General features: G+C 37.4%; 1 protein-coding gene across 1 annotated transcript in view; it reads left to right on the top strand.

Moving 5' to 3' along the window:
* Window positions 1-27,551, top strand: part of LOC138702780 (short transient receptor potential channel 5-like) — a 190,225-nt gene that overhangs the window by 4,199 nt on the left and 158,475 nt on the right. Inside the window, exons 2-6 of the mRNA XM_069830080.1 lie at window positions 3,346-3,492; window positions 12,214-12,560; window positions 16,663-16,889; window positions 20,280-20,360; window positions 24,156-24,301. Of these exons, the coding sequence (XP_069686181.1) occupies window positions 3,346-3,492; window positions 12,214-12,560; window positions 16,663-16,889; window positions 20,280-20,360; window positions 24,156-24,301 (948 nt within the window). The remainder of the gene's footprint in view (window positions 1-3,345; window positions 3,493-12,213; window positions 12,561-16,662; window positions 16,890-20,279; window positions 20,361-24,155; window positions 24,302-27,551) is intronic.

Genomic DNA, 27,551 nt, shown 5'->3' on the forward strand with positions numbered 1-27,551 from the left:
TGGTTTGCTTTTCAAGGGCTGGACCCGGAACGGGTCCGTTGTACTTAAGCTTTCTTTGGTTTAATGTACGCTCTATGCGATGATTGTCAGAGTCGGATAGATGGAATGGGTGACATTCGTGAATCCGATGCTGATAGATGGGCCATCTTGCTCAACCCTGCCAGAACCAAATCCAATATTCAAACGAATAACCTGATGAGTCCCAGGGCTCGGAGCCCAAGTTCTTTATATTAGCATCGGAAACCCGTACTATCCCTAAAGGCGGCTTTACACTGAAGCAACTATAGGCAATCACGCAGCATGCGACATGATCGCATGCTGCAAGTTGCTCACTTTGAGTACGGCTTGCGGCGCTAATCCTCCGGCACGATCGCATGCTGCAGGTTGCTCACTTTGTCTAGGCGGCAGCACAGTCGCATACGGCTTGCGGCGCCAATCCGCCGGTTGCTTCAGTTCGCAAGCTTATCCACAGCTGTTGGGTTCAGTAGTCCAGTCGTATGCGGCACGATAAGTTGGGGTACAATTTTTTTTTCGTTTCTCTTCTTTCTGTTTTTCTGTTATTCCGCTTTTCTTAAACTAGTACATACACAACACCCATTCCCGAGGCGGGACTCGAACCCACAATCTTTCGGACCAAGCGATAGAGAAAAATAAAAACAAGACTTCTAATTGTAGAATACCATGAAAATCACATTTTGTGGGACTTGCGAGATCCCAATTACAAAGATAATAGAAAGAAGTTGAAGTTATGGGGAAAAAAAAGCTTTAAAGTTCGATTGTGGCAGGAAAGGAAGACAAAGACAAAGTAAAAAACTTGAGAACAACATTCCACAGCTACAGGAAGAAAAAAAGCTGGTCAGCTCAGGGTGATCAGTGGGTGCATTTCGCTTCACTGTGTTTTCTTCTTGATATTGACGCGCCAAGAAAGTGACTTTAAACTGATGAGATATTGATTCCGAGGCAAGTGTTTGTATTTAGTGTACATAAAATAATTATATCAGTGATCAAATGCATTTTTACGTAAAATTAAAATAATAGGATACCTGTTATGAAATAAATGCATTGTCAGGAAAATAATAAAGAGCCGATTTAATTATTTAAATGTCTTTATTGTACACAATAATAGCAATGAACATTTTCCATAAATACTTTCACTTTTAGCACAAATCTTCAGTTTTATACCAAATTTTAACAGGGTAAACACGTCTAAATATAAGTGCCTTGCTATGAGACACTTCCTTCACTCGACACGAAGTAGGCTTTAAACTCATCCCTGATAGCCTTTGCTGCTTCTTTCGGTCTTCTAGGAAGTCTCTGAAGGTCTAAAATGCCAGTGTTTCCTCGAGTTATATTTCGCCACGCCCCGGGATAATTGTTTCATCCTATCTTTCACATTCAAAACTTCCTGACCCGTTTTGTGTTCTCTACATTCAAAAGTAATGTTTTCGGAATACACAAAATACCGAACACATTAAAAATGTGCAATGTAGTTTTTTTCAGCTGGTATAGACCTACTACCTCGATAAATAATTTGTATTGGATTTTGAAATGAGAAGGTAATTGAAGTCCTCTTTACTAATTCAGGTAAAATTTCTGAACAGGTAAGCGTCATCAGCAAGCAGATTATTTCAAAAGTCATTGCGATTTATATCACTATTTATGAAGATCTGCCTGCACCACATCTTTCTCTGAACAAGTTTCCTCCTCCTGTTCAAAAGTAGGTAGGCAACAGCAGCAGCAACTGTCTGCACCGACATCTCTGCATAAACTCGCTCAAAAATTAAAGCAACCAATCGCAATGGGCGTAAATGAGTCGGTAGCATGCTGCAATGATTGCTGCCGACAGCATGCTGCGTGGCAACACGAGTGGCAACCAACACTCGCATGCTGTAGGCAACTAGTTGCCTCGGTGTAAAGGCCCCTTTAGACTTCACCCAGATATTTTTCACTCTTCATGTCGATGGCGTTGAACAGCAACCTCGCATGTTAAAAAAATGAACGAAATGAGATTTCACTTTATCTCTATAAAAAAGTCTTTCCGAATTTTCTGTAAACACATCTTATGTCCAGGCACGGAATACAAACTTTACAAGAAGATATTTAAATACTCTCTTGTGTCAGATATTTGTTCGTTATCAAGACATTAAAATGTTTTTTTGCTCTCCTGTAAAATTGAATATTTTGACACAGTCTACGAAGATGCTATTCAACACCATCAATATGTTAGATGAAATGAGAGGAAGGTGGAGAGTATTGGTGGAATGATAGAGAGAAACGAGAGTATCCCGAGAGAACTTTGCAACGTCTGTTTGGTCCATCACAAATTCCATCACGACATGGCCGGGGATCGGACCCGGGCGCCTTGATGGACCACCAGCGCAATAGCGCATCCACAAAGTTCAGACCCTTCAATAAGTACAGAGTCAGAACTGACCTATATTACCAAAAACTAGTGAGGATCTTACATTTTTATTTAGAATAAATAGGGGCTTTATACACGCAAAGACTTATCAGAGATTTATCTGTACGGACTTATCTGAGAGGTATGTTTAGATTGGATGATCGTCCATACTTACCTTCTAAACTATAGTTCACATAGAAGTTGTTTGATGTCGTTGAAATCAATAATTCCCCGTAGAAAAATGTGATGAGTCGAGAAATACTATGCCTTCGTGGTTCTACGTTCATGGAAATACGTGAGAATAGTTTCTCAAATCTGTACTTCCATAGCTTTCCGCCATTTTGCTCAGAGATCTGCTTAGAACCAAGAGGAGTATACTACTCCTCTTGCTTAGAACGAAATAATGACAAAATCTCGACCACATGTTCGCAATATCGTTTCTTTCTATGTTTACCTCTTCTCTCGCTTAATTAGGATAGCGCTACAGTCGGAAAAATTAAAGCAGCCGTTGAAATCTGGAAACTTACCTCAGAAGGTTGTAATACTTTTCGTCCATAAGTGAGGGAATTTGCCTGTGATTTAGGTTTCAATAGACTTACTTCTAGGTAAGTATCTGTGTGTATGGAATCCTTGAGGGAACTTGAAGAACAAAACCACATGAATCAGACACAAACATATTTGCAGAAAACTTTAAATAAGTTCAAGGGGCATCAACGCATTAAATTCGTTGTAATTTGATACAAGATTTGTATGCCACTGATTTTCATGTATTGTACGATATCATAGAAAGTACCGGTATAGGCCTATACTTTCCTTAAGATGAATAGCAAAAAATACATCAATTGTTTAATTTAATGGTTCTGAAACTGAGACTTTTTGGACATAGTTGAGTATTTGAGTATCTTTTACAGTAATTTTATAAATTACGTTCTTTTCCCTTTCAGCTTATACGACTATCCAGCTTACAACTGCCGAGCCTGAAGGACATAGAAAAGAAGTTCTTTGGTCTCGTAGACACGGGTGACGTGGACGCCGTCAGGGAGTTCCTGCGAAATAACCCTGACACTGATCTGAACTCCACTGACTTCAAGGTATGCACTTATTGGCTGATGCCAGACTGCGGTCAAACAAAGAAAGAATACAGATCACACATATTAAATATACACTTATATAATACTTCTGCGGTAGTTGCGCAGTCTAGATCATCAGTCTGTTATCAAACTGTACAGGTTCGACTCCCGGCTAGGCCTGGGATTTTTCATAGTCACGCTTGCAGCGACTCTGGAGTTTTTCTCGGGGTTCTCCTGTTTCCTCAATAAAGGCATCAACATCACTTCATCAACTTCTCTCCATTTCAAAATCATAAATGAATGTAAATAACAAAGATTGTAAGTGCACACAAAATTTTACAGGGGAGACATTTTCCTCCATCCAAATCATACAGACGCCTACTACTGGTGACAACAGTGATTGCATGCATTAACTAGGGCCTACTTCCAATTCGAATTTCAACATATGACTTTTGTAGGTTATGGCATGGGGCTTCACATACAGCATCTGTTTTGACAACCATTTGAAAAGAACAAAAATAGCTCCTATAACCTTTGTTGCTTACATTCTTCAATTCTTAAGCATTTCTTCGATCACCGGTCGGAGACATGAGGAAGAGATAAGTCTAAGGGCATGTGTAATCGTCTGCATACATTCTAGATACGTAGCGAGCCTTAGCACAATCGATCGGTGGAATAAACAGTAATTGAGAGGTAATTTCTTAGTGAATAAATGTCTGCATGAATCAATCAATGTGCGATGAGTCACTGTGTATGGAGCAGTGATTAAGAATGAATGGGTTTGAAAAAAAAAATAATGTGGTAATGATTGAGTACATGAATGACTGTGTGTGTCGATGAGTGAATGAGTAAAGCAATGGTTGAGAAAATTAATTTTAGAATAAGTGACTGCGAGTGAGTGTGCAAATGAATGAGTCATTGAATATGTGTCTGTGAGAGAAGCAGTAATAATTGTAACAGTGGGTTTCTGAGTACGAGTTGAACACATTAATATACTCGTATGTTAGTGAAGTGAGGCTAACAAGTGCAAAACTCGCCTTATCCGAAATTTAAAAAAAAATGAGTTACATATGGCATATGTTGTACTTCTTGCAGCTCTCTATCTACTGATATAGTCGGTTTTTTGCAAATCTTGTCTAATTCCTCTTCTATAGAGCTCAGAAAACTGCTATCAAATGCAAAAATGTCCATATCCATAACGGTTTTTCCTGTTTTCTGACAAATCACTTTCCCAGGATAAGGCGAGTTTCGCATTTGATAGCCTCAATTAACAATACACGAGTACGAATGAATGTATGTACGAGTGAATGATTGAGTGAAACATTAATTAAAATAGTGGATTTCACCTGACATAATTATGAACATTAAATCCAGACTTTTAAGATGGGCAGGAAATTGAGCACGTATGGGCGAAACCAGACATGCATATAGAGTGTTAGTTGGGAGGCCGGAGTGAAAAAACCTTTGGGGAGGCCGAGAGGTAGATGGGAGGATAATATTAAAATAGATTTGAGAGAGGTGGAATATGATGGTAGATACTGGATTAATCTTGCTCAGGATAGGGACTGATCGCGGGCTTATGTGAGGGCGACAATGAAGCTCTGGGGTTCTTAAAAGTCATTGTAATAATAATAATTACTTACAAATACCCTGTAATGTAAAAGTAAAAATAATAATAATACTTCTTCTTATAGATTTTAAGGAACCTGGAGGATCATTGCCGCCATTACATAAGCCCGCCATCGGTCCCCATCCCTAGCAAGATGAATCCAGTTCTCTCCCATCATATCCCACCTCCCTCAAATCCATTTTAATATTATCTTCCCATCTACGTCTCGTCCTCTCCAAAGATCTTTTTCCCTCCGGCTTCTCAACTAACACGCTATATGCATTTCTGGATTCGCCCATACGTGTTACATGCCCTGCCCATCTTAAAGGTCTAGATTTAATGTTTATGATTATGTCAGGTGAAGAGTACAATGCGTGCAGTTCTGCGTAATGTAACTTTCTCCATTCTCCTGTAATTTCATCCCTCTTAGCTGTAAATATTTTCCAAAGCACCTTATTCTCAAACACCCTTAACCTCTGTTCCTCTCTCAAGGTGAGAGTCCAAGTTTCACAATCATACAGAACAACCACTAATATAACTGTTTTATAAATCCTAACTTTCAGATTTTTTGACAGCACACTGGATGACAAAAGCTTCTCAACCGAATAATAACACGCATTTTCCACGTTTATTTTGCATTTAATTTCCTCTCGAGTATCATTTATATTTGTTACTGTTGCTCCAAGATAATTGAATTTTTCCACCTCTTCGAAGGATTAATTTCGAATTTTTATATTTCCATTTCGTACAATATTCTGTCCACGAGACATAATCGTATACGTTGTCTTTCTGGGATTTACTTGCAAACATATCTCTTTATTTTGCTTTCAGTAAAATTACCGTGTTTTCCCTAATACTTTATGGATTTTCTCCTAACAATTTCACATCATCCGCATAAACAAGTAGCTGATGTAACCGGTTTAATTCCAAACTCTCTCTGGCAATTCTAGAGCATAGTTAAAAAGTAAAGGTGTTATTGCGTCTACTTGTTTTAGTCTGCAGTGAATTGGAAAAGCATCAGACAGAAACTGTCCTATACGGACTCTGCTGTACGTTTCACTGAGACACATTTTAATTAATCGAACTTGTTTCCTGGGAATACCAAATTCAATAAGAATATTATATAAAACTTCTCTCTTAACCGAGTCATATGTCTTTTGAAATCCATGAAGAAAAACTGTACCCTTATACCAGGGTTGAAACTAGAAAATAATAAATTGTCGCAAAAATGCACAAATGGAAAATTATATTTCTGCAAATTGCGAAATGCTTGTGCAATATTATAAATAATTGTAATATTGCAGAAAGATAAAATTAATAAAGTATTCAGAAACAAAAAGTTACAGTATGTAATTTGTTTCTTGAAGTTTTATTACTTTCAATCCATCTTATCACACTCTATATTAGCCTACTTATGTAAGTAAATTATTAGACGTAGGTATGTTTAGAATCAATTCAAATTAAAATACCTTATTTTATGTGCACTTTAAACATTGATATTCTTTACTAGTAGGCCCTTCAAGATTTATTGTTTGCAAAGTACTAATTCGTTTTATTGAAAGGCTGTTTTTAATGCCAGTTTTAACTAGATTCATGCAACTAAATTCTCGCTCACAATTTACAGTATGCGATGGAATTATATAAATCAATTAGAATTGTTCACTTAACTTAGACCAATATGAATTGCACCAAGTCTTTGAAATCAATTCCTGAACATCTATTGCTCAATACCTTCTTGAACATTGACCATGTCATTAGCATTTCATTTAAATTCAGATTAGTTCAAACATATCTCTGATTTAATTTTCTCCATTACCATCTTCGTTTCTGAAGTACAATGTGGTTGTATTTCTGAACATTTACATTCAAAGAATGTTGCATTTTTAGAAGCCGAGTAGCAAAATGCGACAAATGCGACTGTGGCTTAAACCCTGCCTTATACTCACATTGTTTCTGCAATAGGCTATCTGTCGAATACACAAAATCTGATCAACAGTCGAATGTTAAATGTTATGTTTTATTTAACGACGCTCGCAACTGCAGAGGTTATATTAGCGTCGCCGGATGTGCCGGAATTTTGTCCCGCAGTTCTTTTACATGCCAGTAAATCTACTGACATGAGTCTGTCACATTTAAGCACCCTTATATGCCATCGACCTGGCCCAGGATCGAACCTGCAACCTTGGGCATAGAAGGCCAACGCTATACCAACTCGCCAACCAGGTCGACTCAACAGTCGATCTGTTACGCCTAAAACCACACTGATGATCCTCAGTAATTTCAACTAGGCCTACCTGTGGAGTTAATTTTCTCGAAAGAAAATTGTTCAAAATTTTATACGACGTCAACACAAGTGATATTCCTCGAAAGTTACTACATTTAACCTTATCTCCCTTCTTAAAGATAGGTACGATTATGGACTCCTTCCATTGTTCTGGTACAATTTCCTTTTCCCAAATAGCAAGTACGAGTACAAGCTTATATATTTCGCTAGATAATGCCCTTCCATTCTCTTGTATTAATTCTGCTGGAGTAATTGATCGATACCTGGAGACCTGTACTTTTTCAGCTTTTCTATCGCAAATTCGACTTCAGAAAGTGTAGGTAATAATAATAATAATAATAATAATAATAACAATAAGTACGAATTGATGAGCAGTTGAGTATATTAGTGAAGTAATAGTTAAAAGAGCAGTTTATGAGTGAATGGGTCAATGAGCTGTTGAGTGTCAATGAATGCGGATAAAGCGGTAGTTTAAAGAGAAGGCTTATGGGTGAATGAATATGTTGGAATAGATATGTGAGGGAGGAAGTGAATAAGTGAGCGTGATTTAATGAATAAGTGAATAAATAAGAGACGGGATGAATGTGGTAGCGTGACTAATATTCCAACATTGGAGATATTTCTGGAATCCCCTGACGAAGGAGTGCTACCAAAAGCACATCACTGAGCACCTGGATGAGCTAGCGACTAGCATAAGAGATAACGCCCCTGCAGCAAACCCCGAGAAGTATGGATAATTTTTTTTAATCTACCTCCCTATCCACCACTCACCTATCTGCCTGTCTATCCGTCCGTCCGTGTACCCTTTTCTTTTATTCATTCATGTGCTTGTTTATTTAATTATGAATTTTTTCTGGCAGACTGGCATAGTTAAGGCCATGAAGCCAGCGCATACGGAATTATAAGTATGGACACTTTGCGTCGGTACTTTTGATGTAGCAGAGGCTGATTTCAATGACCTTCAAACAAGTATGAGAGTGAGATTCTGCTTTTTCACTAGAGTTGGCGCTGACATCACACCAGCTAGCAGTCGACACAGCGAAAATATGAGACTTACAAATAATAGGCTTACATCTAGGTACATTATGTACTCAAAATAAATTGGACCGATAAAATAATAAATCCGGTATTATCTGTAATGTCTAGACTCTAGAGTTCCTTTACAATGAGAATTGAGACGTTGACCCCCATCAACAATTAAAATATGTAATGATTTGATAAGACTGAAAATAGAAAACAAAACTCCAATGAGAAGTAAAACCGTACGCCTATATATTATATACAAATATTAAACGAATTTTATACATAATTTTATAACGTAGACTATTATATAAAACATAAAAAAATATTATTACAGCTAGTTTATCACTGAGAAATTAGGAAAAGCTGTTAACTTGAATTTATTGGAAGCAGAGTCGTTACTGGATTATGCGACGAGGTTGGCCTCAACTCACTCATTCATTCATAGTGTTCTGCCAAAGGGCAGGTCTTTCACTGCAAACTGCAAACCTAGCATTCTCCAGTCTTTCCTATTTTCTGTCTTCCTCTTTGTCTCCTTATATGATCCATATATCTTAATGTCGCCTATCATATGATATCTCCTTTTGTCCCGAGCTCTTCTCCCTTTCATCATTCCTTCCTCTCAACTCATATTCAATTACTATCGAGAAACTCTAGCGTGTGCTCGATTATACTAACCTCTAGCGCTTGAAAATGGAATTAAACGCCGAGAAGCACATGCGCACAGAAAAACAGAACTGAAAAATTCGCTCAGTGTTCATTCTTTTAATTCCTATTCGCTGATGAGTCCTTCTCTTCCAGACTACCAGAAGTGAAAATATGGCGATGTAAAAACTAACAGCTCTATGTTCAGAAGAACAAGATGCACACGTTAATGCAAATACATCTTGATTACACAACTTTTAATATTATAACACTTCGGAATATAAAGTATATATATATAAAACACTTGCTACCAAGCTGACAGTATCTAACATATGTTTCATTATGTTCTTTCATTAATAACTAAAAGACTAAGGATTTTCGGACGTATGTTTATATGAACTTGTTTCTTGTTTTGGTGTGAGAAACATGCCCCCAAGGTTTGTGAAAGTATTTCTGAAACACTCTATATATATATATATATATATATATATATATATATATATGCTTTCACGTGTTAATTAACTAGGTTACCTTGTTGACTAGTTTCAGCCTGTGGGCTATCTTCAGAACTGGTTTTCGCGCCTACTGATTGCAATTCCTATGTGGGTGTGTTTGTGTATGTAATGTGGAATCAAAAAGCGTGTGTGTTCTCAAATTGAGTTGCGTGCTGAGGATTTGATGCGGGTGTGTTTTTGTGTGTCTATATATTTCGTATTGTTCCAGTGTGTTTAGTTTCTGGTTTTTCGGTCGGTAGAATTTCCATGTCTGTGTTTATGTTGTTGTAGTTGTGGTTGGCATTTGTGACTGTTCTGCGTATGTGGAGCTGTTTTGTGATTTGGTTATAACTGTAATGTATTCTTTGTAACTGGTTTGAAATGATCTGCCTGTCTGTTCTATGTAGAAGTTGTTGCAGTTATTGCATTTGAGTTTGTATATACACCTGTATGGTTTTATTTGTTTCTTTGTGTGTTGAGATGCTTTTGTAGAGTGTTTTGTGTTCTGTATGCGATGTTGTACAATAATTTAATTTCTTGAATGAGGTTCCAATCTTGTGTGTGTTTTTGTTTTCGTATGTTAGTGTGATATATTTTTTGTGTTCTTGTGTTTGTATTGTATTTCTATGTTTCCTGTAATTCTGTTTTGTCTCTCTTACTATGTTGTCTATTATGTTGGGATTGTATCGGTTTTCTTGTGCTATATATTTGATTGTGTTTAGCTCTTCTTTGTAGTCTTGTTGGTTCATTGGTATGTTGAGTAGTCTGTGTATCATTGTTCGGAATGCAGCTTGTTTGTGTTGTGTTGGATGGTTGGATGTGTTGTGTATGTATGTTGTTACTGACAACAAATATTACACTCAAACCGATGGCTTACCCATGGGATCACCCATTTCCAGCATACTAGCAGAAATATTCTTACACAACATAGAACAGACATATATGCTAAACAAAGACAACAACAAATATGCAGACAACATCATATATTGTCACAGATACGTAGACGACATACTAATACTATACAAAGAAAACAAAAGACAGATTCAAAATCTACATTAACACATAAACAAAACATACTCAAAACTACACTACACTGAAAGCAACAAATCCATCATTTTCCTAGATATCACAATAACAAATGTTGACAACAACCATACATTCAAAATCTACAGAAAACCCACAACAACAACACACGTACACAATACATCCAATCACATAACACAACATAAACAAGCTGCATTCCGAGCAATGGTACACAGACTACTCAACATATTAATGAGCCAACAAGACTACAAAGAAGAGCTAAACACAATAAAATACATAGCACAAGAAAACGGATACATCCCCAACATAATCAGAAAGACAAAACAGAATTACAAAAAGCATAGGAACATAACACAAACACAGAAACACAAAAAATACATCACACTAACATACTAAAACAAAACACACACAAGATTGTAACCTCATTCAAGAAATTAAATTACAATATCGCATACAGAACACAAAACACTCTACAAAAGCATCTCAACACACAAATAACACAAACAAACAAATACAACAACACAGGTGTATACAAACTCAAATGCAATAACTGCAACAACTTCTACATAAAACAGACAGGCAAATCATTTCAAACAAGTTACAAAGAACACATCACAAAAACACACCCGCATCAAATCCCGAGCGCACAACTCAATTTCAGAACACACACACTTTTTGACTCCACCTACTTAATTAACACATGAAATCATATATATATTTTTTTTTTTCTGAAGTTAATGTAAAGTTTTTTTGTACATAATTTATTGCTTTATTTATTAAGCGCATACGCTATATTTTATTTACAATCTCTTGTCTGATAAACTATAGCATATACCAATATTAATTGTCTTAGGTCTTACCTTCCCAGCTGTAAGTAACTGAATCAATCAAATATATTATGAGGGAATGTCTCACGTCAGTGAAAACGAGTTTGAATCATAGAATGAGTGATACACCGATCAAAATACCCCTCATTTCTCGTGAAAAACAACTGAATAGACTACAGTGGACTATACTGGACTTTATGTTGTCAGCAATCAGCTGGATACATTAAGAAGATTGATTGACTGATTGATTGGTTGATTAATTGATTAATTGATTGATTGATTGATTGATTGATTGATGTTAAGGAGTGAGTGAAGAGTGAGTGGCGAAATTCATGGAATAAATTAATGACCATAGAAAAGTGACTGAGGTCACCGGCGTAGGTTAGTCGGCTAAGGCGCTTGCCTCCCGATCTGAGTTGCGCTCGGGCGCGGGTTTGATCCCCGCTTGGCCTAATTACCTGGTTGGGTTTTTGCCGAGGTTCTTCCCAACCGTAAGGCGAATCTATGTCCAATCCTCGGCCTCGTCTCGCCAAATACCATCTCACTTTCACTAATCTCATCAACGCTAAATAACCTAGTGGTTGATACAACGTCTTTAATAACCATGAAAAAAAGTGATTGAGTAATTGATGGAAAACATGACTGAATGAATGAGAGAGGATTGCATAAGTGAAAAGAATTTGAGCAAGAGGGCTCTCTTACATGTAGTGAGCTTGTGCGCTAGGGTGAATTTCAGGAAGTGGAAAGAAAATTCTTTAGATTTAGAAGTAACAATATGCTGTATTAGGTGTAATGAAAGAGAAAATGTTTATGCTACAGGGTGTCTCAGCCCTACACATTGCGATCAAGAATCATGATGCGAAGATGGTGGAGTTCTTACTGGAAACGCCGAACATCCTGATTGGAGACTGCGTGCTTTGTGCGGTCGAGGAGAACCAGATCAGCATACTGAGCATGATCTTAGATAAGTTGGCAGCCACCGATCCCAAACTGGAATTTATGGGCTGCACAGACAGCGTTTGTTTTATGATGGGCACCACGCCGCTGATCCTCGCCGCAAAGAGCGGACATTATGAGATGATCGGCATGCTACTGGAACGCGGGCACACCATTGAAAAACCGCACCACCCACAGTGCTCCTGCACAGACTGCAAGTGCGTGCACGGGTACTGCGATAACATGCATTGCTCCTCTGTTCAATCTTGAATAATGGGTGTTATAGTTTCGAATGGAAAAATGATTTGGGGGTGAAGGGGTGGAGAACGAAAATAATTAAAATCACTCAAGAACTTGCATATAAAGCAAACTGGAAAGAAATAAATTAAATAAGAACAAAATTCATGCCCAGTCCCATGAACTACTGATCATATGTTCTGACTACAGTTCATAAGGTCCTGGGATCAATTCCCGGTTAGAACACAGGAATTTTTCCTTAAAGGGGAATGCTCCTGTGTTCGTCCATGGTCTGTAAATTAGGTTAGGCTTAGGTTTAAGACCTCTCCTGGCACTTCATAATCATCCTATCATAATATCATCGGGACAGTGTGACTCCGCCTTCCAGGCGCCCCAACCTCAGAAGTGGGTTAAAAATAAGACATTGCTAGGAGAGACCAGAAATGTCAAATGACAACGTGGTGGCATTGGAGGGGAAAAAAAAACAAAACAAAATCATGCACTAAACGAAAAAAAGTAAAATAGAAAAAAATATTTATTTATTTATTTATTTAACTGTTTACCTATTTATCTGTTTATCTATTCATTCATTCATTCATTCATTCATTCATTCATTCATTCATTCATTCATTCATTCATTCATTCATTCATTCATTCATTCACTCATTCATTAATTTATTTATCTTGTCTGAACATGGCAGATTTGATGCATTCCAGTTCAAATCCGTCATTCCCATATCGAATATAAATATAAGATATAGTTTCACAAGTACTACTAGCCTATGAACTAGTACTCTTTAATTTAACAACTCTGCTAATAACAGTTTAGTACTATTTAAAATGCATATTTACTATACTGTACTACACAACACAACACGAATGCAGTAATAATAATAATAATAATGATAATAATAATAATAATAATAATAATAATAATAATAATAATAATAATAATAACAAACTCACTTTACCATTTCTTAATGTTTTACTATTATTATTCTAATTCATCGTTTCACTTGTTTACTCAACTATTTAACAAATTAGTAATTTGGTTACTCCTTAACTAATAGCTTTTGTAGAGTGAAGGATTCTTTCACATTATAATCTGTCTTCACATAGTTCCTTTATCTTCTTTTCCTATCTAATTTTAACTCTGAACAGAAATCTACCTAAATTATTAAGCTTGTTAATGTTTAACGGCCCACATAGTTTTATGAAATCTATCTTCTCGTTTACCTTCAAAAATTTATTTTCTATTCCACTGCACATTTTAAGAGTAAATGAATTGTGTCTTTCCAAACACTCACATAGGGACCAAATATCCTTACCCACATTACCTCTTCTATTTTTGAGTCTCCAAATACCTAATCTCCACCAGGCTAATCCTACTCTCACTTCTCTTGTGTTTAATCTGACATACTCTTCCTGTACCCAGAAAGTTTTCATTTCTCTATAATACTTGTCGTCATAAACTGTAGGAATCCTTCTCTCTGTATTTCCCTCTGCCCTTCACTGCACACGAAAAGGCTCCAAAGCTAACACATAGACTGTAAATTTATTGACATGAAATATATTGCATCTAACTTTAACTGAATATGCAATTTCGAAAAGGGCACATGTCGAATTTTTTGGCATATCGGTTTTTTTCACTGATATGTAGGCCTACTCTAATTATGTCTACACATAGTTTTGTGCGAAAAGGGCGCCCAACTTGCATCAGTATACGCTGCTGTCAGAAATGCTGTCCAATAATAATTGCGAAAAAGGCACACCTCTATGTCATCAACAATATATAAATCTCATTAAAAAGCTCAAGTGCCACGAGTAAATTTGACATAACACGGAAAACACAGAAGACATAATCGACTAAAAAAATGGTCTCACTTGAACTTCAAAGTAAAACCGCTTTCTTTGAGAAACTATGCAAAACAAATACCAAAGGACCAAAAAGTAGCATTTCAGTTATCCTCGTTTTATGAATTTGTATTTACCCCTAGAAAACCAGGTGAACTGATCGCAAAATATGACATAGATAATAATATTTTTTACAGAAATGCTCAGACTTTCAAAAGTAAAAGGTTGTTGAGCTTCACTCCACTACCTAACAATTTACAATGGCGAAGTTCCGACCAACCAACTAAACATAACAGATATTATAAAAGTGGAAAGGTACATATCTTCAGAATTCAAAGAGTTTTACCAGGAAATATTGCAGTGGCCATCTACAGCTGTCGATGACATGTCAGAATAGGACTTCTGATTGATTGTAGTACATTATTTTTCTTTAAATACTCATAGTGATCTAATATTTGTCAATGAATACTTTTTTTTTGTATACGCGCATTTAACTTGTATTACTGTTCTTAAATTATTGTTTATTTATAAAAACATTGTCCATGTATTTCGAAAAGGCTACATCTCCAAAATAAAAAATTAACAAATAAATCATATGATAATATCTTAAATACATTTTTTTCTTTCATATAAATTTTTCTGGTCTGGGTACAACGGTTTAAAATGAAATCAGTTTCTTTTTTAATTTCTGAACATTTTTACTTTTCAGAGATATGTCCTTTTCTAAATTACACATTCAATTGTAGTTGCATATCTGCAATTCATTTTAGTAATTTTTTCTTATATTACCATATATATTGTGTATGTAGCTCTTTCAAATAGACGTTCATCCGCAGCGAGGCTCAAAGCATCCTGTTTGCCGGCAGAGTCGTATTTATTTTATGGCTCCTTAAGTCAAGCGCTTAGATTGCTCATGTAAATTACAAAAACAATCTACTTTTTTCATGCCGTTGTATATCTTACATCTTTTAAGATAATTTGCATTAGCACACATTAGTTCTTCTGAAATTGCTGCTATTTCCCGTCTTATATTGTTTTTCAGTTCTTCCAACGTATGCAGGTTATTGCGATCACTTTATTTTTTTAAGTTCTCCCCCCCCCCCAAAATGAAATCGCATATAGTATTACAAGAATATCCACTGTAAGATCTAGAAATTAATATCTAATAAGAAATAGCCACGTACAACTTTATTTGTTCAGGAATTGCAGCCACGTGATGATGTGGGTAAATTTCACCAATTGGGTGCTTGATAATGTTAATAATGGATCTGTTCGTTCACTTTTAATTTTTTTCAGGAATGAAGCTTGGTTTTATTTACATGGTCATGTAGCGATACATAACAGATACTGGAGTGCAGAAAAACTCGATCTTGTACACGAAATGGCTTTGCATGACCGAAAAATTGGTGTATGGTGCGCAATGAATGCTTACAGGATTGTAGGGCCTAGAAGAATTACCTGACATTGAATGCACATAAGCTGCAGCGCATACAGCTGATCTCTCGTTTGCATTAATTACGGAAATTGTTGAAGATAGGTCATCAATCAGGGAATATGGCAAGGGTGACCCAAGTCTTCACCATATGTGATGACTATTTAATGAGAGAACTTTGAAAATGAAGGAATTAAAGCGTATCGGAATAACCCGCATATGTTGGAAGAAATGAAAAAAATATATAAGAAAGGAAATTGCAGCAATTTGAGAAGAAGAATTAATACGTGTTAATGAAAATTTTCTTAAAAGATATGAGAGAAGCGTGGCGGCACAAGGACATCATTTCCAACATCCTATATGACAAAGATAGCCAATTATTGTAATTGTAATTTCATAAGCAATCCAAGGCCTTGATTTAAGGGGCTATGATTTCCGACTCTGCCGGCAAACAGCGTGCTTCCATCCGCCACGCGCGGCCGCACACTCACGGATAAACGTCTATTTGAAGGCTCTGTATACTATAACTCTATAATCTCTATCATTCATAGATGATGATATGAATGAGAAGAGTTCGACCGGCATCTGGATCGTGTCCCAGCATAGCTCAGTTGGAAAGAGTGCGCAGAGTTGAGAGGTCCCGGATTCGATTCTCGGTGCCGGAACGAATTTTTCTTAATTTAATATATATATATCTACAGTATGGCTACTTATAATCACTATATATATATATATATATATATATATATATGAATATACATGTATATCTATCACTCATAGGTTTAAGTAATATCGATTCACTTGTTCAGGGAGAAGACGATTCTTCTTAAAGGTGAGAGGACGGCAAAACAGCTACTGAATGTGTACCAAGCTCTCATCAATCCGGCCTATATATGTCAGTCGTCAGTGGATCCAATTCTCTCGGCCTTCGTACTGAACAATGAACTAAAGGCGTGCGCAGCCAAGGACCACGTGTTCCGGGAGATGTACCTAGAACTCGCCAGAAAAGCCCGCACCTTCGCAGTCGAACTTATAGGTGAGATATTTTGCACAAAAGTTTAAAAAAAATGTATACAATTTTGTATGGACAATCTTAATTTTGTAACAGTTTTTTTAACGATGACTCGCAATGAGTTTTATAAACAGAGAGCCAGAATAAACGCAATGGTTTCTAAAGTTATTCTAAAGCAAGCAGTGTCAGAGTTGTAAGCTCCAAAACCGGTTCTGGAGCTAGAGAGGGCAAGTCGGAGCGTGAACTTGCTTATGCCTGTGGAAACACCGGAGCACGCAACGAGTAATAGTGGAGCTCTCCGCTCCGTTTAGTATCTGTCTGACATCGCTAAACTATACCATCAGCGTAGCTCAGATAGCAGGCGCGTTCCCCACTGATCCGGATGAGCTGTGCTCGAACGTGGGTTCGATTCCCGCTTCGACTGATTACCTGATACGATTTTTCCGAGGTTTTCCTCAAATTTTAATAAGGATGTAGAGCCTTAGGTAATTTCGTAGCAAATTCTCGACCTCATTTCGCTATCACCGATTCAACCGACACTAACTCACATAGTAATTAAGCAGCGTCCTTAAATAATCAAGTAAAAAAGAAAAAAAACACAAAAATTTACTTCTCATCCCATTTTAAGTAAGTACAAAATTTCGTACCACCATGGCCCAGATTCCAAATAGTCATGTAGTTATTTTTCGTGTTGGGAAACAGGATATAAGATTTGGTTACCGAAGGAAAAATGCATGTCTTATTATCACTATAACTGCATAATACTAACAAAAATCCGTATATACTCTTACTACATATCAAGCACTTCCACAATCTTAAACAACTGCCAATATACTAATACAATTACTTGAACTCGTGAATGAAAGTTGTCCTCTACAATCATCTTGCATCCATCTGAGATTAGGTCTCCTTCTTGCTTCACCTGAGTATCTATATTATGTCTTTTTAGGTAGGTAATTGGTTTTCTGGCATACGTTCCATATGTCCCAGCCATCGTAAATTGATTTATCTAGCTACACTAATGTTTGTGGAAGAATACATGTAACTGAAATGAAATTGACACCACAGATTAGGTACATGACAATACACAAATTATTAGAATTACAGAACTGTACCTGATCTGTGACTGTGAGATTTTAGTATGTGGTGAAGCCTCCACGTGCTGCAATCAGAGCCTCTAAGCGTCGTAGCATAGAATCAAAGCGTGCCTGGATATTTCCTGGGGAATCTCCCTCCACGCATTTAGTATGCGAGTCCGCAAAGCATCAAGAATGAGTGCTGGAGGACCATGACGAACAAGTTGCCGACCACCCATATCCCAGACATGTCTGGCGAACGTGCAGGCCAAGGAAGCAGTGATACCCGTCGTTCTTCGAACAAGGCTTGCACAATCATCGCCACATGTGGCCGGGCATTGTCCTCCTGAACTATGGCATGCGGAGTTGCCTGAAGGAGGGATAGTACCTCGGGCTTTAAAACCTCCCTAATGTAATGGTTGCTGTTCAGATTGCCCTGAATACGTAGGAGGCGAGATCGCATACTGTATCCAATGGCGCCCTAAACCATCACATTAGGCGTTTGTCCACTATGCCGCTCAACAATGCAGGCTCTCAGATTACGTCCACCACGGTAGCGTTTAACATGTATGCGACCATCATTGTAGGACAAGTTGAAGCAGGACTCATCCGAAAATACTACATTTTACATTTCACCACTCAGCATGCCATTAACGACGTTCACGTGCCCATTGCAGTCTGAGGCGTTGGTGGTTTCTGGACAATGGAAGCCGACATAACGGCATGCGAGCCACTAGTCCAGCCCTCAAAAGACTGCGACGAACCGTTGACGCAGACAGGTCCACACCCATTGCAGTACTCCAACGTCGATTCAACATTATGGATGAAGCTGTACGGTCCGTCACGGCCATGCGGACAAGATGGCGGTCATCCCGTATTATGGTCACATTACGTGGTCCTCCAGTACCCGCTCGTCTCTGCGTACGACCCTCTTCTATCCACTGGTTCCATACACGCATCACTGTCGTAGCAGCATGCCCTGTACGAACCGAAATGTCTCGGTATGACAAACCTGCTTCCCAATCATTCTGCCCCATTCGAACTCACTCACGTGCTGATATTGCGCCCTCCACGCCGACGAGGCATAATACCTGTAACTAGCTTTCACGTTTCCACTTCGTTTGGAAACTCTGCACTGACTGAGCAAGGTATAATACTGACCTTGCTGGTGACACAAGAGCCGTCACTGTTGGGTATATGTTTACGCCATCTCTCTGCAAAAGTGTTGTACGACTCCACACTGCTTGCATCGTGCATTAGCATGTTCATTACGGATTATCCAGTAATCAGTCCTGTCGAAACGAATATTATCATGAATTTGAAGTGATGAACGAGGAGAATTTCTAGGTTTCCCGTACTGGACTAGGAGTTGCGGATTGCATTGCTGTTGGAAAGTTAGTAGTGATGTCCCAAGGTGCGATAAAGCCTCCACGCATTTAGACCCCATGCAAACAGGGTCCACCACCATTTCTGTAGATTGCTACATATTGATCATTGGAATGCACATCACCCATATATCTATTATACAATGCAACTGAATGTTATTGGCTTATTTGAATCGTCCTCTTTGTCTTGGAACTCCAACGTTTACCTTTTCAAATCGAAGTCGTTTTAGCAACATTGCTGGCGACTGTAACTACACTACTGTCATTCCATCGCACTAAAATTACATCATCTGCAACAACAGTCTCCACAGTTCCTCTCTCTTTCTTTGGAATTTTTAATTTATTTGTAGGAGGAGCCTAATTCACCCTATTGCGAATTGTTCCTGTTGCTCCAATGCCCTCAGCAGCTAGGTCATGCATAAGATCAATGGACGTGAAATAGTTATCAAAAAATACATGACTGCCCTTTTGGATATGTCTTCTTTAGAAGTCCAAAAACAACATCAAACCCCTGTCCTTTCCCTGAAGTTCGTAGGTTCGTACTATTGTCACAATATGGCTCTGCATGCAATACAAAGAGACCAGAGCTTGAAACCAAAACATATTGGTTTCGCTCAAATGAACTGTTTGGGACAATTGTTTCATCTATATTCAGGTGTTCTGAACTGTCACAGACTTTGAACGACTTATTTAGTATATCGAAAATTGGTCCAACTTAGCGATCATTAGAAACTGTCATTTCAGCAAAATGCAGTCATCTCATATCGTCAAAAGTATTCCAACGCATTGAATCAGAAATCAAAATGCTGTGTAAATCTGGTAATGTACTCCAATAAAGTCGCTTGTGTGGAAGTTTATTATAGCCAGAAATCAAAAGAATGCCAAGAAAAACTAATATATTATCTTTTGTTGTAGAGTCAGTAGAATGAATAGATACATTTTTCTGAATGCAGTAGATCCTACTTTGGTCCAAGATCAAGTCTATGAGCTCGGCGGTGGCGGTAGTAGTGGTAGTGGTGGTGGTGGTGGTGGTGGTATGGCGGCGGTGCATTACTTTCGTTATTAGAATCAGAATCAAATAATCGGGCGCCACTTTGCAGCATACGCCAAGGTAAATGACAGATTCCTCATCTGCTTCGGCCTCAGGTTGCTCCCGTGGAGGAAGAATGGCAACATTCAGTCGTCTGCAATTCTCATTACCTCGTATTTGCATCATATCACATATTTCATTGACAGTGTACAGCCGTGAACTGCAAAAATATTCAAACTCAGTATAGGTATAATATAAATGACTAAGTTATATCCCAGTGGTAGGAAAACCTACCATCAAAGTTTAGGCTACAATAAAGTACGTTATAATTTATGAAATGATGTCAGTCACAATCCACAGTTAATTCCCGATTTACCACGAAAATCGTCTGTAGCTGCATTTAGATTGGCAACAGGCCATGATTGTTTGGCCAAACACCTGCATAGAATTGGAATATATCAGTCCCCTAACTGCCCATTGTGCAACTCAAACCAAGAAATGGATTCGAAACACCTCAAAATCTGTGCTTGAGTGGCTGGCCATGATAATATCTTTGAAAAATATTGGAAATATTGTCAAACGCCTGGCATTAGAAAACAACAACAAATTATTCAGGTAGTATGGTTTATTGACTATGTATTTTCATAATAAGGTGGCATTTATTACTTTAAAAATGTGTACTACTTACACACTTTCTCCCTCGTTGCAAGCCATCTTTTGAAGGGAAATTGAATCATGACTTCGAACCAATGTACTGATGCAGTCAATTAACTAATCTTGTTAAAATTAGAAAATACCATGCGGAGTATATCTTAAGGTACGATCACATGTCGCTACTTTTGCAGCGCTGCAGTACAAAAAACTGCGCAACTCTTGTACTGCGACGTGTGAACAACGGTGAAACCCGAAAATAGCGGCTGCCGAACCTGCTGCCCGCTACTTTTCCATGCTGCGCGCAACTTAAAAGTAGCGACGTGTGAACAGGGTTCTCAGGGTTGCAGCCGCAGCATTTTTGATGTCGGTTTTGTTGACACTTTTGCTGCGGTTGCAACCAGTGTTACCACCCAAATGTGCCAATGATACTTTTATTGCTTGGATATATTTTAATGTTAAATGTGATGAAAATAAATTATTTGTAACAGTTATTAAATACACAACACAGTCTGAGCATAATTGGTGGCGATATAATTAATTTTTTTAATTTTCCGTAGCGTAGTTCCAAACAGGAGGGTTGCCAACATTGATTACGTGAATATACTGTTGGTTATCATTTAAGTATATAGGCGTTTTTAAAAGCTTTATAGTAAAAATAATGTCAATTTCTGAATACTAGATACGACAGAAAAGCAAATAATAGATCAGGAAGCTTTCGCAAGAGTTTCTTAATAATGCGAACATAACCACAAAATGTATATTGAGAAGTCAATACGGAGATGGAAACCTGCAGCATGACTGAGGCTGCAAAAGTAGCGCCTTGCGTGTGAACAGACTCGCAACCTCCAGTTGCAACTTTTGCAGCACTCGGGTTGCGCAGCACGAAAAGTAGCGTGCAGCGCGCTACTTTTGGCTTACGTGTGAACACGATACGCAACTTTTGCAGCTGCAGTATAAAAGTAGCGACGTGTGACCGTACCTTTAGAATCCATTGTTGCAGTATTCATAACAAAATAATTTATTTATACATTGTTAAAAATTTAAAACTTGATTGGTAGGAAAACCTGCCATGGGCATTAATGGGTTAAAGCTAATGCCAATTATATTCATTATCTTTATGTTTCACAATGTTTTGGGTTGAAAAATGCTACTTTTATCTTCCTTTTTCCTCCAAATTTCAGAGTTTAGTGCATATTTTAATTAATTTGCATATATTTTCCATATTTAATATAAAAAACAATCCATATTATATTAAGCTTAACAATAAAATAAAATTCCATTAACTCTTAAAAATACATCTCAACAATAGAGTTTTAAACATTTTCAGTAATTTCTTTAAAATCGGAGTTATCTGAAAATTAACAGTTCTCTCAACAATGGGAAAGCAAGTTAAGAAACTGTATTATTTTAATTTTGAAGTCTGTAACAGAAAACAGATGTACAGCTCAGTGTTGCCAATCGTACGATCTGGATCGTACAAATCTATCATGTACGATCCTACGATCCAACCCGCGGATAGTACGCAAAATGTACGATCCCGTCGACAAAGAAGGTAAAACATGTAAAAAAGAGAGAATTTTAAACATTTATTACAAATTTTATATATTTATGCAGTATTAAGAGTATATTTCACTTATAATTACACTTAAAGTAGTTTCTTCAAGTAGCAAGTAGGTTTGGAAGTAAATCCCGAAAAGACAACGTATATGATTATGTCTCGTGACCAGAATATTATACGAAATGGAACTATAAAAATTGGAGACTTATCCTTCGAAGAGGTGGAAAAATTCAAATATCTTGGAGCGACAGTAACAAATATAAATGACACTCGGGAAGAAATTAAGCGCAGAGTAGATATGGGAAATGCCTATTATTATTCGGTTGAGAAGCTTTTGTCATCTAGTCTGCTGTCAAAAAGTCTGAAAGATAGGATTTATAAAACAAATATACTACCGGTTGTTCTGTATGGTTGTGAAACTTGGACTCTCACTTTGAGAGAGGAACAGAGATTGAGGATATTTGAGAATAAGGTTCTTAGGAAAATATTTGGGGCTAAAAGGGATGAAGTTACAGGAGAATACAGAAAGTTACACAACGCAGAACTGCACGCATTGTATTCTTCACCTGATATAATTAGGAACATTAAATCCATACGTTTGAGATGGGCAGGGCATGTAGCACGTATGGGCGAATCCAGATATGCATATAGAGTGTTAGTTGGGAGGCCGGAGGGAAAAAGACCTTTGGGGAGGCAGAGAAGTAGATGGAAAGATAATATTAAAATGGATTTGAGGAAGGTGGGATATGATGGTAGAGACTGGATTAATCTTGATCAGGATGGGGATCAATGGCGGGCTTATGTGAGAGCGGCAATGAACCTCTGGGTTCCTTAAAAGCAAGTAAGTAAAGACGCTGAATTTATGTTTTAGATGCGTGTCTTTCACTTTCTCTTTTAAGGTTCTTCAAATTGTTTCACGCAAATTCTTGTAATGTAATTTTTAAAGAATATCCTAACCACAGTTAGCGGTAATAGCGTTTTAAAAATTATTAAAATACTGTAGGTACATCATACTTGTTTTTGTTAAACATAGACTACGCATTTGATATGTTACAATTTTTAGAACAATATTAAAATTGAGTCCTAGTTTTATTTTCTGATAATTTTAAGCTGTATTTTTTCATTTGTAAATAATTTAACGAATGAAGGAGCTACTTTGTGTAAAAGTGGTTTCGAAAAAAGGACTAATGACAATTTTAAGTTATCCTAGCTATAGTACTCCCTATTATCTTCTCAGAAGATACTTAATTAGACTTACATAATGCAATTCTTAAGATGATTCCAGTAATCTCAATTCGTTATAACTGAACTTTGACAACCAAGCACTAGTAACTCTGTGTATAGCGTATAAATTTAAAAATGGCAATCTAAACGTTGTCTAGCTTTATTTTTCTACCTCTGAGCTAACATTAGATCCATTCTCCTCTCCAATAGGTATAACTCGAAGTCTAACAAGTGACCAAAATATTTGGAGCCCACCTGTAGTTATTCGAACAGACTCGAAATCCTTTGCAAGGACGCTATATTGAGCATATGTTTTAAGATTTTGTTCCTCCCAACTTCCTCTCTTCTCATTGCCATTCACAGATTGCTGCAACAGTCGTCAAGAAATGGAGTGCATCTTGAAATTGAAGGCAGGGTGTGACTACGCAGGCCAGGTCAGACTACCCCGCCTAATGCTGGCTATGGATTACAGTCAAAAGGAATTCGTAGCTCATTGCAACACACAAGAAGTAAGTAGGTACCTATGAAGCCTTGGTTTTTCTGAACCGACGCATGCGACGTGCAAGGACCGCCTCGCACAAATCCGGACTACACAAGAGATAGTGAGTGGTTTCTATAGCTTGGACGTGCGCAGACCTCGCATCTCGCAGCTATAGAAACCACTCACTATCTCTCGTGTTGTCCGGATTTGGGCGAGGTGGGCCTCGCATCTCGCATGCATCGGTTCAGAAAAACCAAGGCTTTAGGAGGCACTAAAACCATAACGTTCACGCGTTTACAAGATACCTGTGATTCACCAGAAACAAAATTAGTCTACCTCTTAACAGCACTGAAGCGTATATCAGGTAACTGCTAAATAAAAATATATTTAATAACTATCTTTTCGAGATACCTGTAGACAAAGTACCAGTTTATATCTTTGTCGTTGGTTTAGATAGCCATAGCGAATTCATTATATTGAGATCTCAAAAGTTATTCCCATACTAAAATGTATAGATACACAAAACATGTATTAGACATTAAATTTTTATGACTGCGTCATAATGTTCAATTTCTGTAACCAGAATTTTTTTTCTCCAATGGTGCGTACTTAACTGTGTCGTGCACTCAAGCGTCCCCGATCTAGCAGTGATGCGCCGAAGCATTTTATGCATAATGATGAATGGACAAATGGTGGAATATCGGCAGGGAAATGGGAATACTCCGCGAAAACATACCACCAACCACTGTCTTTGTTCACCATAAATTCCTCTTGGACCTACTATTAGGATTCAAACCCGAGTTAAAAGCGTGAAAAGCCCATGACCCGGGTTCGAATATTAAATTAATGTCCTGCATAGTGCAACAGAAATACATAATAAGGTCCGTTAATTATCATATAAAGAGAAAGGCCTGAAGAATAGAATAATGTATGTAGACTTCTTGACGTCAGTATTCTCTTCCTGAAAAGAGCTACTTAGAGAACTAACCGGAAGTTTGGCTACAACTTCAATTAATAAGGTTACCAGATGTTCCCATTTCCCGGGGACAGTCCCCGAACCCATAATTTTGTCTCCGGTTTTTAATGAACTTCCCAAACCGTCTCTGTTTCAAAAGCGATTTTAGTTTTAAATTAGGAAATGGAAATGAAATTGTCTGTAGCTGCAGTAGATAGGTAGACAGCCGTTGGTAGCTATTGCACACTCTAAACAAGACCAGTTTTGTATGGTGTAGTCTTTGTGTATGTAGTGTGATGTGTTGCAATTGATATGTTATTGAAAGAATGTTTTTAAAGCTATAACTAAAACTAAAACTATATCACATTCAACACATTGCGCGAAACTTCCCTCACCATTATAAACGATGGAAGAACTTATGTTACCCAACAAAAATATATAAAAGTGCTGTGATTACTAATAGTGGTCGCTTGAAATTATCTTGTCCCAGACAAGAATGACATGGCAATACAAGAAGGTTAGTGTAATGTGTAGCTAATCGGCGATGTACTGTATGCAATGGAGGCGGAAAGGAACTGGCCACCCTATGCCATTATCTTCTGGTCTAGTTGCCTCATAAGTGATGTCTTCTTAGTATCACTTGCGAGGTTCAGACCTGTCTTCGGACAGTTGACAAAACAACAACAACCAAACCATAGTTAATGTCGGTATTAGTGTTGTGCATTTCAAGCGCTATGTTCGGTTCAAGTTCGTCGAGCGTGACAAGAACCGAAGTCTGCTTTGAAGCATCAGATCTATCCAGCTCGCTCGAATCTGCCCCTTCAAGCTCGCTGGTCTCTCCAAGCCTCCCCCCTCCCATCCCAACATGCTTTTAGCTGCGTAAGGATTTTAGAACAAATCTTGTGGAGTTTATAAAGATGTAAGGACAGGTAATTTTTAGTACAAAATTATCATTAAACATCGACAGAAATATCCTTACATACAGGTAAATCGCATTTTGTTTTAAGAATATATGATAGTTTTTGATATACCAATTACCTACAGAAGGTAGCTATAATTATTCTTGACATAATATTCAAATAAATCACAGTTGCTCGGTAACAATAGACAGGCTATACGGCTATACGGATGATTTAAGTTTTAAGACATGAATACTTAATATAAAACTTCCGAATGTGAAACCCTCTGATGTTTGTACAGGGACCAAATGCCTGTGAAAAGTGAACGTTTTACTGCAAACCCAATCTATCTTCCAAACTCTGGATTACATAACAATTTGTCTGATGTGAAACTTATTGAATAATTGCACATTTAGTAGTCTAGCAAAAAAAATAATAATTACTCCAGAATGGGTTGACTTAGATCAATGAATTTTGGAATGGAGTTAGATTATCTCCAGTCATTCTTTTACATCTCAATAATCTGCGATTTCACGTCCATAGGCCTACCTCACTGAATTTTGACTTATTTTCATTTCTTCAAGAAAGAAGTCCAACCTTTCCACACTTGCAGCATACTCCATAGCTGATTACTAAAAATGGAGGGAATAAGCTGATTCTTCAATATTACCAACTCCCAATGTTGTGATGTAAATGGCTGTGGCAGATCCGGGTCCATGTACAGCGAGAACTTTAGAAAATGGAAATTTTTCCTAAAGGTAAAACAAAACAATCTTGAATACAATGCCAGCACGAACTGTCACAAATTTTTTCAAACAAAAAGCAATGATTGCACAAGAAGTCTTTCGGATATATCTAACTTTGTCTCAAAATTCACGGATCTAAATCAATCTATTCTGGAGTAATTAATTTCTTTCCTACAAAATATGTAATTTTCCAGTATGTTTCATAACAGATAAATTGTTATACAGGGACATCATTTTATTTGTACTAACATTTTTAATATTAACCTGGCTATGCCTTTAGAGAACCGGAAACAGTTTGCTATCCCCTTCCACGACTGTAGTTCGATGATACTGGCGTAAAACACAAACAAATCACTTTACTAGATATACAGGAGAAGAAAAGTAGTTCATCCATTTACGTAAACTAGGAAATTTCGCGATTTTGAGTTTGATAATTTTCATTAGGTTTTTGTTTAATCAATATACAGTACTGTGTTAACAATAAGTGTTTTTACTCGCGAACTGAGTTATCCATGCGAACGTATTCATTATGCAGTGTATATTATACTGCCTACAGCGCATTAGCGTACAAAATAGAGAAAGAAGTTAAATTGAAAAGTAATCATAATATGAATATTTAAACACATTTTTGAAAATGGCGGCCGTTCATTTCGATACAGGCTTCAGTTCGTTTGTCCA

The sequence above is a fragment of the Periplaneta americana genome, chromosome 7, assembly GCF_040183065.1.
Source record: "Periplaneta americana isolate PAMFEO1 chromosome 7, P.americana_PAMFEO1_priV1, whole genome shotgun sequence".
Taxonomy (NCBI): Eukaryota; Metazoa; Arthropoda; class Insecta; order Blattodea; family Blattidae; genus Periplaneta; species Periplaneta americana.